This window comes from Spodoptera frugiperda, chromosome 30 (genome assembly GCF_023101765.2).
Source record: "Spodoptera frugiperda isolate SF20-4 chromosome 30, AGI-APGP_CSIRO_Sfru_2.0, whole genome shotgun sequence".
Classification (NCBI taxonomy): Eukaryota; Metazoa; Arthropoda; class Insecta; order Lepidoptera; family Noctuidae; genus Spodoptera; species Spodoptera frugiperda.
In genome coordinates, this window is record NC_064241.1 from 4,982,131 (window position 1) to 4,998,690 (window position 16,560).

A 16,560-nucleotide genomic window follows, 5' to 3' on the forward strand; every position below is an offset into this window, starting at 1 on the left:
TATCAAACATTATTCACAAACGAGCTTCAAAGATGACGGTGAATACTTCGCACTCAATGCATCTCATTGCATGATATATGAACCTTGCCAGATGATTCACGAGCAAAATGGCAGGATCTTTTAACGTGGTGAGCGTAAATCCGGGCGTAAACCTTTCACGATATGATGTCGTGACGGCTTTAGTAGATGCATTAGTTACGTATATAGGTACTAGGTACTTCTGTTTATGCTAGGGAACTGTTTTATAATTTTACTGCCCTGACTCTAGTAATAAATGAGTTATGTGTGTTTTTGTTAGTGAAGATCTTAGACGAGATTTATTTTTCAGATTCTATTTTCGATAGTTAGAAAAATGCAGCAATTAGATTGTGGCGAAACATGACAAGTGACAGATGTCAAAAATATGACAAGTACATAGACGATCGACAAACAAACCAACGGATGACGTCATAAATCCTTTTTTTTTGGGGGGGGGGGGGGAATCATCCAATGACTTCTCCCGCCCTGGACGAGGCGAGAGGGAGTGTCATACTCTTACTGACTAAAAACCACCCCGTTCCTTCTCCTGCTTTTCGAGCCGGAGCCCCGGTAAACCCGCTAGGTAGTCCGCAGCTCCGAATCAGACGTCATAAATCCTACATCGCACATATGAAGTTTACATTCGAATAAACATAGAAATCATAACTAACAACAATTGGGCAGAAATCCCGTCAGGCATGATCACCTCTCCTGGTCGGAGGATCCGACACCGTTCCCTAAAAGATTAAATAAAGTTATGTAGAGATGCTAATAGCAGTAACAGAAATTCAAATATAATAATAAACAAAATACACAAATAGTTACAAATAAAACCTCACCATTATATAAATAAACGAAGCAGCTAACAAAGTAAATAAACATTGAAAATTTAATTAATTTCTTGGTTTATTTGACAAACAAACCCTTGACGTAGCAAGTGGAGAATATCATAAGAACTTCATACTTACTTACTTTGAATTTACCGACAATTTAATTAAATGTAGACGCGATATTGTCTGCACTTTACAAGTCTCAATAGTTTGAGAACAATGTGTACTGTATAGTATGTTATTATTGGTTTTAAAGTAAATTAAATTCCATATACTTAATCATGGAATTTCTTGAAACTAAAGTCAGACGAAACTCAGAATAATGTAAGTAGCGTGTAATTAAAACCTTAAAAATGTAAGTAAATAATTGCGGTTAAAAGCGAAACTTTAAATTAAACTAGCTACCATAATCGTTTTAGTGGAAATCTTATCTTATACTTTTTACGTTGTTATTACAAAAAGCTGAAAGTCTACTTTTAACAAACTGGTCCTACTAATTTAACAATTCTTTTCGTATTGGATAGTCCAATCATCACCATAACACATGACGCAACCTATGGGCTGCGCGAGGCCGCTGCATCTGCGCACGCTGCTCAAGATGAAGAGTTCCTCTGTGACTCAAAACTAGTAGAGCTTTTCTCCATTAATATACGTGAGTAAAGCATGATTTTTACTTAATTTTGTATGTCTCACGATAGTAATTAGTTATAAAATATACTTTCTTGGTCAAAGTAAAACAATGGTGTACTTTAACTTTCTTCTTAAGAACCTAACATTAGTTCAACTATTGAACTGACAATAAAGAACAAACCTGAACCAAAATAGTATCAGATTACATATAAAATCTCTTGTGAGCGTTCCAAAACTCAGAATACCTAGTTTTAAAGCCTTGTCATTCTAGTTTATAGTCACGTACCCCTACCAAGCGTTCACGACAGATTTCCGAATAAAATTCTACGTTGAAACTGAGGCTTGGTAATCCTATGCATAGGTACTTTACTATTGAAAAAATAATCTTTATGTTTTCATCATTAAAAATCACAATTCTTTGATAGATTAACTGATTCACTGTAGGTATTGCTGAATTTCCTAAGGTGAACATTCCAAATATTATTACATAAATTTAGTAACAGCAAGATCGGCAGAGTAGTAACTTTCTCGTGTTCTTATAATTTGTTGGTAAACGTAGCACTTATCGTACTCGAAAAGTTATTTACTTGAAGTCTCTCGACATCGTTGACTCTGTAACTCAATTACCGGAATCTTCTAAATCCCCAATTGGAAGATGCTTAATACAAGGAATTCTAAGTCGAACTACTATATACACCCAAAGTACATTTTTGTATGACATGCTTAGTAAGAACTAAGTCAGTTTTGGAATTGCAATTCATAAAAGTTGGGAGTCCAAATCCACCATTGTATCCGTAGCGTAGGAGAATATACTCTATTCTATAAAGGCTCTTTAACATGAGAAGCTAAAATAGCTGCACAAACACCGTTAAAGAAAACCAAATGAATTCTTTACATTTCACAAAACATTTTTTTATGTTAAACAGTTTTAATAGGCTTATATAGTATGGTCATCAAGATTAAAAGCGTGTACCAAATAGCAGATCGATCGGACATCAGGAAGGGAGTTAAATACCAATTCCTAAATTTGACTCAAACAAGCACAGCTTTTTAAAACCGTTTAACAAAAATTTAATCCACTTCTTTCGCATAAATAGTACAGACGACATAGTATCACCTGCTTCGCCGTATCCTATGGGTCTACTTCTGAACTGTTAGTAGCATTCTCAGCCATTTAGTCACAAGAGAGAACACAGTACAATTATACGAAACACTACTGTAGAAACTTTACACTTTGTTACATGGATTATCAAAAGATATAGGATTTGTTTGTGTAGATATCAGTTGGCAGATATTTTTTTAAAGTAGCCAATATGGATGAGTTTGTGGTAAATCAGTTCAAAATATTGAACTAGAGATTTATCTACAACTAGAAACCCCGGCGAACTCCGTTTCGCCACCTATGAATTTCCTTGTTTTCCTGCTTTTCACTTGAATTTTTCCTGAATTTTCTTTGCTATAAACCTCACGGAGCCCGAGACCTTTCCAACGAATGCAAAACCGTGGAAATCGGTTCGTGCGTTCTGGAGTTATAGCGTCAGGAAGAAAACCCGACTTATTTTTATATTATAGAATCTACAATTAGGTATGTAATATTGTACATTGTACATCATTTAAATGTAGGAGAGCTATACTTCGGCCAACCGGCTCGTGGTAGTGATACAGAAAACCGACATGAAACAACGCTTACGTTGTGTTTCGTTTTGTGAGTGAGGTTATCGGAAGCCCAATTACCCCCTTTCCCAAATTTCCCAATCCTGAAATTCCTAACTCAAAAGACCAGCAGAATACTTGTAACGCCTCTGGTGTTTCGGGTGCCCATGGGCTGCAGCGATTGCCTATCATCAACCATAAAAAAAATCATCTTTTGATATTTTATACACGTAAAATCTTATCAACTTTAACTTCTCTAGACTCAAAATCTACCACGTAATATTAGTGGATGCTGACGATGTATACAATATTTTAAATTCTGTGGTTATACCTTTACCAATCAGTAGTATAAATCAAAAGCTCAACAGTCAACATATAAAAGCATTTTAAGTACCTACGTAATAGCATTTAGTCCTAAATCCGCTTGTGAGCTCTCAAAGTATTATCCGATTGACTAAACTAAAAAATAACGTCACACTCACAGACAAAGGAATTAACTATTTGAACCGATTTAAAGTTTGAAAAAGCGAGCTGAAATTTTAATTAATGAAACGTATCTGAGTTTTTTGTTTCTTTTACCTACACCTACATGGTACTTTACTTAGTATTCTACTTTGAGTCATTAAATTAATGGAACTATTAAATGCATTTGCATATTATTATCTAAACTCGTTACTGAAGAACTTTAGTATCCTTATACTATACGTATCAGAAAATTTAAAATGTTATTATCTTTCGTAACCAACTTAATACACAAAACAAAATAAAAGTAAAAATAACCAGACCAACTTGGTATAAAAAAAAAGCGAAAGAAACAACAACAAGCCAGTAATTGTAACATGGCTGGTAAGTCGAAATTGTAGGGAAATAATTACAATGGCAGCCATGAGCTTCGTTCTAGGTTATTTTACCTTCCCCATTATTTCACCGTAGACGCCAGTTGTAACGTGAACACTAGCCATATATTGTATAGAACATATACACCGGCTAGATTTTGCACCTCACTTTATTTTTAACAAGGCATTTTCGTGTAAAAATTGTAGGCTACACGAAGGTTCTACACTACACAGTAATTAGGACTGCGCTCGTTGTTGTACCGTAGTCAAAAACAGGGAATAAAATATGCAGAATGATTATGTGTATACTTTGTAACTCAACTCTACTGAACATAAATATTATGTTCTCTTACATATACGTTTTTAAACTGACATGGTCATTAACACTATCATTAAAGAACTTGAGACGTGATATTTAACATATTTATTTATGTGTATTAGTATCTTATATATTATGTGGTATCAAATTAGAATTTATAATAAGAATAACCAAGATAAGAAAGGAGACATCCTGAACTTTTTAACGTTTTACAAGTGCAACCGTAATAAAAAATGCATATTATAATCAAATAAGAAAACATAATCATAATTCCCAATTTTTATTAATATTTACTGTTCATATACAACAGTACCGTATAAATACAACTAGCAAACTTCATGTATCTAGAAGTTAGCTAGTTGTATTTAAACTGCATCTAAGTAGAACATTATCTACGTTTAATCTAGAACACAAACTAGCCCTTTCAGTATATTCTTATTTAAGAAAAATCGTTTCAATTCCCTGTCTTTATAACAAAACATCCCCGGTACCAAGCAATTTTATACGCTGCTTTAGTACATGTACTTAAATAGTATGAGCTGCAAGCAAACTACGTAAATTGGTCAGTGAAAACAGAATAAATGTCTAATTTGAAAGGTAGAAGAGTTTATTAAGCACTTTCCTACAATTAAGTTTTATTTAGACGAAAGTTATATAAGTAACAAGCACCTTTGCTGCATACAATGCTTTATTACTAAATCTGAGTATAATATTGGTACATACGCAGATATTGTTTCAGGGGACGGGCACCGCCTTCAATTTTCTTTACCGCCTCCATTTTTTATCAGATAATATCCTTGAAACCTTTTCCTAACACGCTGAAAACCGCATCAAAATCAGGTACAGCTAAAAGCGAGATAATCGCGTGCAAACATACATACATATAAATCAAAGTAAGAACCTCCTATTTTTGAAGTCAGTTACAAATAGTTTTTTTGTAGTCAATATAGGTAAGTAGAGACCACAGTATAGATGATAATATAGTTTATCTGCCTACGTTTCTATGAACTTCACAAAACTAATTTAAAAAGATTTTTCACAATATTTCAACGAAAATAAATTGCTCACTAGATACTCAGAAAAGAAAAATACTAACAAATTTAAATCCCCAATTCTGTTTTGTTTTATTATGCACAACAATGACCACAACACAAACTCGTGTAAAAATATTCATTCATAAAATTATTTTCCTCTCAGCCTCTCCATATGACCGCAGCAGTTCACCTACTGCATTAATTACACGTGCGCTGGACGTTCACGCTCACAAATGTGGTTGGGGAAACACCAGGAACACTGATTATCTTTATCTAAAGGTCTCTCAGATTGTATGCAAAAAGGCTCTTTTGTGGTTCCCTTTTAAATGAAAAACAGGATACAACGGGATTTCGACCGTTTAAGTGGGTTCCTATGTTGATACACTATACCGAGGAGAGTAGAACATTAATTTTAAAGTTTAATATGGGCGCACCGCAACGACTGCGAGGGCATAGGCACCTTTTAATTATTCCGCAGGGTATGTGCGTGACAGAGAAAAGTTATAAAAAAACACACGCTTGTTGTCTAGTTTGTGTACATATTTTAGTATTATGTTTAAACTTTTCAGGGTTGGGAATAAAAGCAAAATTGTGGTGTGCAACGGCCGCATTCAGAGTTTTCATAATACGCTCTGAAATATAAAAAGAATACTTGGGCAATTATTCGCGGCGTGTTGCTTAACACAAGCCATAATGACGTCAATATCGGTTGTTCTCTTCAGCGTAATACGTAACAAAAGATGATTGATCAGCTACTGTCAAAAAGTTTGCTAACGGTATCAACGCAGCGACAGACTTGGATATTTCTTGACATCGATCGCAATAAGTCAGTGTTTTTCAACATTTTTGTTACGCGATCTTTTGTTTACGGCTCAATCTAACGAGAAAAAATTGGAGCGTATAATAAAAAAAAATATTTGTTAAACAAACGTTAAGTAAAAATAACTTTATAGAAGATTCCTAAAATATTGTCTATGTTTTATCCAGAATCTGTATTATACAAAATGTTGAGAAACACTTCCAATAAGGTGATTGTACCCAGCTTACACCGCTATAAATAGAAAGACTTCTACGGAACAATCGATGGAACCCGATATGGAAAGAAATTGCTTTAAAGTTCACAGACGGAGAGAGCTAAATACTTATTCAGTAGATATAATACCAACCTTTCAAGAGCTTAGTATTGATTTGGGTATAATGAAGCTGAGTTTAATCCGTAGAAAGGTCCTTGAAGTTTGATCAAATTCATACTACCATAATTTTGAGAGGTCGTTCCTGACTTAACTATATATGCTTTAGTTTACCACCTTCTTTGTTTTTACTATGAAATAAGTATGTATAACTACTTTTAAAATCGTTATTTTATCATTATGACTCTGAGAAATGAACCAAATTGAGAGTGATGGTGAATTTTCTGAGATCCTTTGATCTGATCTGACCAAATTTAGTTGGACAGACTTTGTTGTTTTTGTTCTGTTATGCACATTCTCCAAAAAAAGGGTTTAGTATTCATCCAGTATAATAAACGTTCACAGCGTGAAGTGAGCCGAGACACCGCCGAGTAGGAAGTGATGTATGAGTATTACAATGTTTCACATTCGCGAATTCGTAAATTCAATTTTCGCATAACAAATCCTTGAGGTATAAAGGCGCATGTCATGTAGGATATTACTCCACACATGTGGTATTAACATGTATAAGGTAAATATTTCACTAGCGAGTTGGACAGACGTTGCCTTATTCGAATGCAGCGCCACCTATGACTCAAATATATGCAAATATAATTGTCACAAACTCAATTATAAATGTTAAGTGCTCTTAAAATTTAATTTTATAATATTTTAGCAGTATCCTCGTTATATAAAACATTGTTGAAATAAAAACTTTATTGAAAAGTACCATACAAATAAACTTGAAACGATAAAAAATAAACAAAGCTATCCTTTTCAAAACGAATTCGTTAACATTGGACCGCGTCCAAAACGGTTCCACTCCACTAAAGAAAGTAGTTTTAATAAATGAACACAATTCCGTAACATCATCCATGTACATATAGCTACCGCTCCTCAGAGTATTGTCAATTAAAAAACTTGCAAATTCCAACTGGCGAGTCTCATAATCGAATGGGACCGAAAACTTTTAGCGTACCAATTTGTATGAACAACCGAACACGTTTACCTACATATGCTGCGATTATACGGGGTGTGTATAGCAAACATTTTCGGTGGCAACGGTCCAGTGTAATCGAGGCTGTAGCAGCTGGCGTGTCATGTGATAACCCTCGGATATTGTGCCAGTTAGACGACCGACTTCGGACGCCCGTCCGATACATGACGTGCAAGTCAGATAACTCCAGTTTTATTTTAACTTCAATCGATACTTGTTAGACGTTCAAGTACCCGTTTGGTGCTTGAAAATCTTATTTATAAAGCCAATCTACACCTACACCTGTGTCTCCGTTTTGGAGTTTATAGTGCAAAAAGTGTTAAATTGTATGGCATATACATACTTAATCTCGGGTTGCTCTGCTTGAATTAAATCGCTATTGTTGGTTAAAACTGAACAATCACAATATACGATCGTTATTCAACTTATAGATAGTATGATTAGCCCTGAAATCATTCCGAGATGAGGTGTATGACGGTTAAGTTCAAAAAAAAAATAAAGTGCACAATTTAATGAAACTATTTATTTTTCACTACAGAATAAATATAAAGTTATAACATTAAACGTGTAATATTATTTTTTAATTAACTAACAAAGAACTAACGACAATGAAATCTATATAATTATTTATACTCGAGAGCCTTCCCATTCACTGCCATCCAAAATACGTACGTAATATAGTGAACATGATAGACATAAAGTCCTTAAAAACTTTTCTCTAACAAAGTAAATATAGTAAATTATACTAATATTGGTGGATCACTTCTTGGCCGTGGCCTTCTCTTGCGTGGCCTGAAAACAAAAAGTTTAATAATATTGTTTGAATTAAATTTTGCACTTGAATCTTACACAATTTCATTGGTGAACTAGCCTCGCCCGCATTCCCGTGGGATAAAAAGGATTATGTCCACTTATACCCTGTCTATATACTATATCAGTAATTTCAGTGTGATTAACGGACGAACATCCAAATAATAAACTTTCAAATTTATAATATTACTGTAATATTTTTTTCCCAATTTAAGCGACAAGGTCTTTTCTGATATGTCTGATGTTGCTGAAAGATTTTGTATAATTAAATTATTGAGAACTAAGTATTATACAAAACATAGACAAAACATTGTTCATGGATCAAAAGTAGTAATCTATTTAAAAAAATGAGAAATGACTGTGTTTCCCAAATCGGTAGTCAGCCAAACATGCGGATTATGACCACGTCTTTGTTCACCAGTGGAAGTCTTCTCGCTAATGATTATAATGAGACAAACGTATTGTACTTACAGAAGACCTTTGTGAAGAATCTCGATATTTTTGAGTTTAATAATAGACTTTTCCGGGTACGAATAAAATCTCGGAATATTAGTGGAATATTTAAATTCGTACGATTGTTCCCGTACAAACTCTTTGTAATTACTTGGTCTTGGGCATAAATATGTAAGATCTATAAAAAAAGGATCCGTAATTAGTTATAAAATCATCATACATTTTTGGATTGCATTGTTTATTAAGACGTTGGGAATTCTCGCGTTCGATTCTCGGGTCGGACAAAGTATTGCTGGGCTGTTTTCGCTTTTTCGAAAATTTCTCAGTAGTAGCACGGAGTCTAGAATTGTGCCCAGTATATGGCAATAGGGTCACCTCATATTACATGGGACTTATAACACAAATGGTGAAAAGTGGGTGTACATTGTATAGCGGTATTATGTGCCGTAATGTGCACCTCTGCCTACAGGAGATAAAGGGCATGACGTTGTGTGTGTAGAGTTCCACAAATTCAAACGTTTCAGCAGTTTTAGTTTAGGTACATTTTCTAATCAATTTCAGATAAAGGTGTCAATTTTACAATAAATTAAAGAAAAGTGATCCACATCATGAACGATCCATAGCGTAGTCGAATTTTAACAAAAAAACAATTAAAAATAATTCTTACTTAGGTCACATGCTAATGAAACAATGTCAGCAGCTATAGAGAGGGATATGTTGTTCATTTGATTCACGTGTGGGTAAATACGGCCGACTTTTATATCTTCTTCAGTCACGTTTCTTGCTAAAGTCTGTAATCATTTTCAATTATGTAATACTTTACATATTATGTAATGAATGAATTGCCTCCGGAGCTGCGGACTGCCAAGTGAGTTACCGGGGCTCCGGTTTGAAAAGTAGGAATAGGAACAGGGTGGTTTTTAGTCAGTATGAGTCTGAGACTCCCTCTCGCCTCGCCCAAAGTCATTCGACGATCTTCCTCCCTAAAAATACTTTAGAAGAAAATTTGTAAAATATCTAAGTCCTATAAAAATTTGCATGAACTTTACATCACCTAAACTTAAACTTACAAATCAATACTAAAAAAAAGCTAAGAAAGTTTCCCTTTTTGCAAAATCGGTTAACATAAGTATTGAAATCTGCTCCTACAAAACACTTCTCTGGAAACCGCATTAACATCAGTCCAGCTAATGGCGAGATAATCGCTGACATAAATAAATACACATGTATACACACAGGTCAAAAAGAGAACCTCTGATTTTAAATCGGTTAATAAGAGTGAACTAACCTTAGCAGCTGTAATGAACATGTCATCGGTAACCCTAAAAGCATTTGCAGCGACAACTCCAAGCGCAATTCCAGGGAAGATGTAATAGTTGTTGGCTTGACCAGGGTAGAACTTCTTACCCTTGTACGCTACAGGAGGGAACGGGGATCCAGAAGCAAAGATACAACGACCCTATAAAGTATTTAAATTACTTATCGAGTATTTAGGGATCATAGTAACAACGTATAGTTTTCTATAATTGATGAAGACAGAGACACCCTTGCAGTCATTTAACCACTAGAGAAAGGATACAGGCTAGTTAAATACTCTCAAAAAATAAACAAAATGGCAAGACTCCATTCATATATTTTTCAACACGTCATCTTACAGAAATTAATTTGTCATTTCTTAATTACTCATTTCACAATGTCTGGATAGCCGCTAAGTATCAGGTAACTTTGAACTAAGAACGTAATTTGTATGCCCTATCTGTCACATATGTTTATCGAGCACTTATATGGAGGTGGTGAAACAGGCGCTAAAAAGAAACAACGTAGCAAGTAAAAAATCACAGTCTTCTTAGGATACAGAGCACTTACTTGCGTGTAGTCATAAGCTTCCTGAGCAGAGCATTCAGACTGAATGGTTGGGTTTGACAATGGAAAAATTAATGGCCTTTCGGTATTTTTAGCCACTTCTCTCAATATGGACGGTGTGAATGCACTTCCAGATGTTGATGTACCTGAAGTATAATTGATTCCTTTCAATTATCTTCCACCTATCATGTTAATAGTTCTAATTTGAAGGAGTGTAATAGATAGAGTCTATCAAATAAAAGAATTCAATCAAAACCGTCGTGAAACAACGCTTGCGTTGTGTGAGTGACATTAACGGAGCTCCCATTACCCCCCTTCCCAATCCCCAAAAGGCCGGCAACGCACTTGTAACGCCTCTAGTGTTTAGGGTGTCCACGGGCGGCAGCGATTGCTTACCATCAGGTAAAAGTCTGCTTCCTGATTTGAAAATCAAATTAAATCAAACATCAATTTTTACCACAAGACAATCTTACCAATTATACACGTCGCCTTAAATTTCTTAATACAAGCTTGGAAATCTGTTTCGGGTTCCAAATCGCGAGCAAAGTCTTTAGCATGAGCTGGTATCCCTGCTCTTCGTTTCCGTGAGAGTAGACCATCAATATCAAATAAATAACATCTGTTTCTAGCAGCCTCACTTGTAAGACCTTCTTCCATCATAGCATCACATAACAAGTTCGCTATCCCAACACCCGTCTTAAATAGCAAAGAAAAAACAACTTAATATGCATTACATTAAAGACCAATTAAACTTTTTTTTATTACAGTAAAATAAAACCTTTCTAAGTTCTTGAGCTACTTCGCGTCCAAGTTCTCAAGACTTCTACATTTAAGGACGTTTTGGGAATAATTAAGTCTGTGTTCGATAATTTGAGTACTGTACCAGTATATTCAAGATAGATCGCGATTGAGTACTTCTATGTATGTCCTCTGCCTTAAATAAGACATTCATTAAGTAAGTCATGACAGCTTACTATGAATAACTCTATCAATACTTTTCTGTATCGCTATAAACAGTTTGAATTTTTTTTTGTTGTTGTTGGTGCATTTTCAAACATACAATTTCACACACAATGACACCTAGACTTGGAACAAAAATCTGTGGATCACACAAAGAGTTGTTGTTTTTTGTTTGTGTGTGTGTCTGTGCGTTTCGATACTTTTACCTTTGTAATTATAGTACCCAAGTAAATAAAGTATCCAAGCAAAGAATATATTTGAAATAATCTAAAGAAATATGAAAAGAAAACTCACAGAGCCAGCTCCAAAGAACAAGTAAGTATTGTCCTTGAGTTTTTGATTAGTGATTCTGTTGCAAGCGACCATTAGTCCACTAAGCACTGTGGCTGCTGTGGCCTGTATATCATCATTAAACACACAATAATCATCTCGAAATCTAGTTAGAAGACGATACGCGTTATGCATTGCTAAATCTTCCATCTGTAAGTAAAAAAAAAATAATCAAGTACCTTTTGTAAAAAGTACGTTAATTTTAAATATCTATAGAACCAGATGAAAAACTTCACCCTTATTTATTTATTATAGGACTTTGTCTTTTCGAGACCACATCCTCAGTACGATTAAAATCATAATAACTTATAAAATCACAAAACTAAATAGCTAGGTACTAATGGTCTAAATATGTAGTATATATGTTACAGTCAGAGTGATTAAATAGCAATTATTCATAATGACTGGTTATTATGAATAATCGTATAAAAATGCCAAATTCACTAGACAATGTAATAAATTAATCACTTTATCTAGATATTATTCATAACAGGGAGTCCAAGTTAGTTAAAGTAATAATACATGTGTAACTCAAAATGTCACAAGACTTTTACTTGTAATAATAACTTATAAGAATAAAAATTAATCTTTAAGATCAAAGACTAATTTGTTTTGGCATAAATTTGATTCGCATAACGTTAGTAGGCCTAATAACTTATGTAGGAAATGGTGGTAGAGAACTTGTAGTGCCCTATACATAATTCCGATCAAACTAATTTGCTAAAGTTTCTGTAACAATTAAATAATTAAAAATTTAATATGCTATGCAAAAAAAGTTAGTGACAGAACCGAATTGCTACAAAGCCGACTCCACGTAGTCTTGTTTGTCCTACCCCTAGAGTGTAATTTAAAATCGCGTAGGCGCGTAGGAGCGAGGCGGCCCGCGGGCTGCCTCGCTGGAGGCTGTTAGCGAGCCACCGCGGCTGAGGCTGGCCGGCAAAGCCGGCCAACAAGCCGAAGCTGCGGTGGTGAGCGAAAGCCGTCTGCGACGATTAGTACGCGTGGGGCCGCCGGAGGCCCGCAGCGCCGGAGCCATGACAGAAACCCTGCCTGCTGCATGCTGCATATTTGTTTACATGCTGCTCGTTTTATTACATTATCCAAGTCTTCGAAGATAGTATATAAAATTGCTAGTTAATGTGATTAATTTTGTGTCATTTATCACTTTATCTAAATTGAGTAGACGTTATATATAATTGCTAGTCAGTATATATAATATCAAGATTTATTACTGTAACATATACGAACATAACCTAACATAATAAACATGACCCTGATTGATTATTCACTTATCATGTCCTAAAAGATCTTGTAAGTTACTGTTATCCCATGATTTTTTTGTAACTTATCATTCAGTACCCTTAGTACGAGTTTGCTTTACGTTGCACGAAAACGAATCGAAAGCGCGTTTGCGCTCTGACTGGTTATTTCATTCGCACCGACCATCTAAATATATATGAGGAATTACCATAATAAGAGTCTGTGGTCCATACAATTTCTTACACGCAGCAAAAAATTCGCACACGAGATCATCATAGTCCTTGCGTGGGTACCGCGCCTCTCGGATGCCGATGTATAGAGGGTCTTCTATAAGCGACTTAAATATAAGAAAAGATTGAGTTAATCATTAAAATATGCTAACAGTACTACTATCTGCGGACTGCTTAGCGGGTTACCAGGGCTCCGGCTCAAAAAGCAGGAGCAGGAACGGGGTGATTTTTAGTCAGCACGAGTCTGATACTCTCACACGCCTCACCCAAGGCGGGTGGTGTCATTGAATGATTTATACCCCTAAAAAAAGAACACTCCCAAGAGGGAGGTAAGAACCTCAGCCAAGGCGGGAGATGTCATTGGATAATATACTCCCCTCAAAAAAAAAACAAAAAGTCCTTACTTAAAGATTGGTAAAAACCAAAATGACGCTAAAATACACTTAGGGGTTCTTAACTCACTGTACTATTAGTTCCAACATCCAAACAGACTGGCATGCACTGATGTGGTTTAATTCCTCCAAGAGCAGTTAGCAATGTTATCTTGCCTTGAGCGACCCCCATACCGTGTGCCCCAAGATCGCCTAAACCCAGAATTCTTTCGCCATCAGTAACCACAACCACACGGACATCTCGTTCTGGCCTAAGGGAGATATCTTCTTTAACAAATATGTATGTATAATGTATATCTAGGTAAAACTTCCTTTTATTTTATTAGGATATAGAGAATCTACAGAAATCCAACAACTAGCTTTAGCTTCTGTCAGTCAATCATTTTCAGAAAACTTTACAAATTATCCAAAGTATTCCTTTGGATAATTTGTAAAGAATTCTTTCAATTAAATTTAAAATTATTCTATCACAAAAATAGTCTTGACAAGAAGACAAGTGTAATTTTATCTATGAATACAGCAATTTAAGATTAAACGCCATCTGTTCTCTAGAACACGCACTATCTTGGCTAAAAGTTTTTAAAAGAGTCTTTGAAAACGATCGTAGATGTCGCTACTCTTCACTGTTTACTTAAGTAAATGATATGTAAGGAAATTGCCTGAGTCAATTGAAAATATGAGCAAAGTTTTAAATCAAATATCTGACCTTTCCTACCTATGAATATATCTTACACAAAACAACGTGGCGCCTTATAACCCCGAAGGAGTAGGCACACACAGTTGCACCTGCATATTATATATGTATAATAATATCTTACCAGTTCTTCAAAACATCAATAACATGGCCTTTATCGTGTATAGTCACAAAGAGGCCCCTAGACATTTTATACACGAGGCCAAACCTCAGGCAGGCAATCCCTACCGTTGGAGAATTAATCAGAGGCATGTATTTTTCAACATCGTCGTGTATTAAGCAATAGAATAACGTCTCGTTCGTGTCCTGCAACAAAATGGAAATGAAATACAAATCTAATACAAATATTAGATCGGTATTTTAATTTTGTAACTCAACTCAAGAGTTTATTGACTCTTATAATTCGGGGTCTTGTCACTCTGCCTACTATCTTAGAACACTGCTTTTTATTCCCGAAGGGGTAGGCAGCGGTGCACGCAATGCCACTGCACTGTGCCACTTTTGTCAATTTAGGTTACAAGTCCCTTGCAGTAAGGGGTGAGTCTATTATCATATATTGAACACGTTTCCAGACTCCGTGCTGCTACTCGTACTGAGAAATTTTTGAAAAACCGAAAAATGCCCAGCAATATTTTGCCCGACCCGGAAATCGAACCCAAGACCCCTTGCCCGGCAGTTACTCTTGCGACCACTCGACCAACGAGGCAGTCAACTATCACTATCTTTAAATACAGTTTTTTAACTTTCGACGATAATACAGTCCATTTACAAATCAAATTATTAGAAAACTACAATTTATTGTTATCATACTATAGGTACTCTCACCAATAACTCCGCCAAATAAAGGTATTTGTTCAACGGACTTCTATATCTGTCCACAGACAATCGACATATCGCCAATTGCTGTTCAAGGGTTCTGAATTCACTTGACAAAAGCCCATGGATCCCAAAGGCTTGACGTTCTTCCAAAGTAAAAGCGAGACCCTGGAAACAGTTGAAATAATAAATCATACGTAAATGTAAATCTAATTGTAAACTTCAGAAACTTATAATTAAAACTTTAAAGTTATAAAGTTGTAAACCGTGATTTGTATTTAATAAGTCGACATCATACATCAAATACCTTGTTTAGCCGAGGATTTCTTAAATGATCGATGCCTTTTGTTAAATTTGCTGTAACTACATCGCCAGCTACCCCAAAATTAACAGCATTGGTTGAGAATCGTGCAATTTGGCGTAACTTTGTCTTACTGAAAACAAAAAAAAAGCCCATAGTTGGAACATATAACTGTATAAAATTGTAGACCACACTGTACACAATGGATGCATTACAGTGATTTGATATTAGATTATGATAATATTAACATAATAGAATAATAATTTTATTTCTATCTCTAATATTGTTATTTTGATTTGACAAAGCTGTGTTATATAAGAAACCAATTCTTTTGTCCTTTCTTGATCCCCAAATGATTGAAAACGTGGTGACTATCTACACAGCACAAAGTATTGAGTACAGTCAAATAAAAAGCGATACTTATAATTCACAATAGCAAACGATTATAGCAAAACGTAAAGAATGGCATTGAAATGAAAGAGCACTCTCAAAGTTAGAATACATACCAAAACGTCCTACACATAATAGGAATCATTTCTGAAATAAAATCAAATGAAATAATTAAAATAATACAAAATTCTGTTGAAGTTTCAAAAACAAGTTTGCTGTCTTGGTAACTGAGCTATAGATAATGTAAAATATGGTGCCTCCTTTTTTTCTGGCTTTCTGTTTTAATAATCCTTTTATTTTGAACTTTTTTGAACTTGAACCTTGCGCTTAAGGAAAAATATTGGAGTCGTCCTGACTTCAATATTTTAGTATTATATTGTTCAAGACTTGATTGTCAGTACGAAAAAAAATCTACTCTGCTAAGGAACATATAAAGCTCCTTGTCTAGCTCATGTGAATGTAGATCCATCGTCGTAATCCAATCTTTTTTAATATATAAGAATAATAAGAATAATATCGTTATCTCCCCAACCATCCCAATCTCCAAATCCCCAACGACTCTTAACCCCTAAAAG

The 16,560-nt window shown here is 35.0% G+C and overlaps 1 protein-coding gene across 1 annotated transcript; it reads right to left on the bottom strand.

The window, feature by feature from the left end:
* Positions 1-7,992: 7,992 nt before the first annotated feature.
* Positions 7,993-16,209, bottom strand: LOC118269758 (NADP-dependent malic enzyme). The gene is made up of 13 exons (XM_050706783.1): positions 16,102-16,209; positions 15,602-15,728; positions 15,304-15,462; positions 14,603-14,784; positions 13,855-14,035; positions 13,371-13,499; positions 11,867-12,052; positions 11,086-11,308; positions 10,616-10,758; positions 10,038-10,208; positions 9,417-9,540; positions 8,768-8,927; positions 7,993-8,278 (listed from the first exon to the last, which is right to left on the bottom strand). The coding sequence occupies exons 1-13, from the start codon at positions 16,128-16,130 to the stop codon at positions 8,227-8,229; spliced, it is 1,866 nt and encodes a 621-aa protein (XP_050562740.1). The 5' UTR covers positions 16,131-16,209; the 3' UTR covers positions 7,993-8,226.
* Positions 16,210-16,560: the final 351 nt, after the last annotated feature.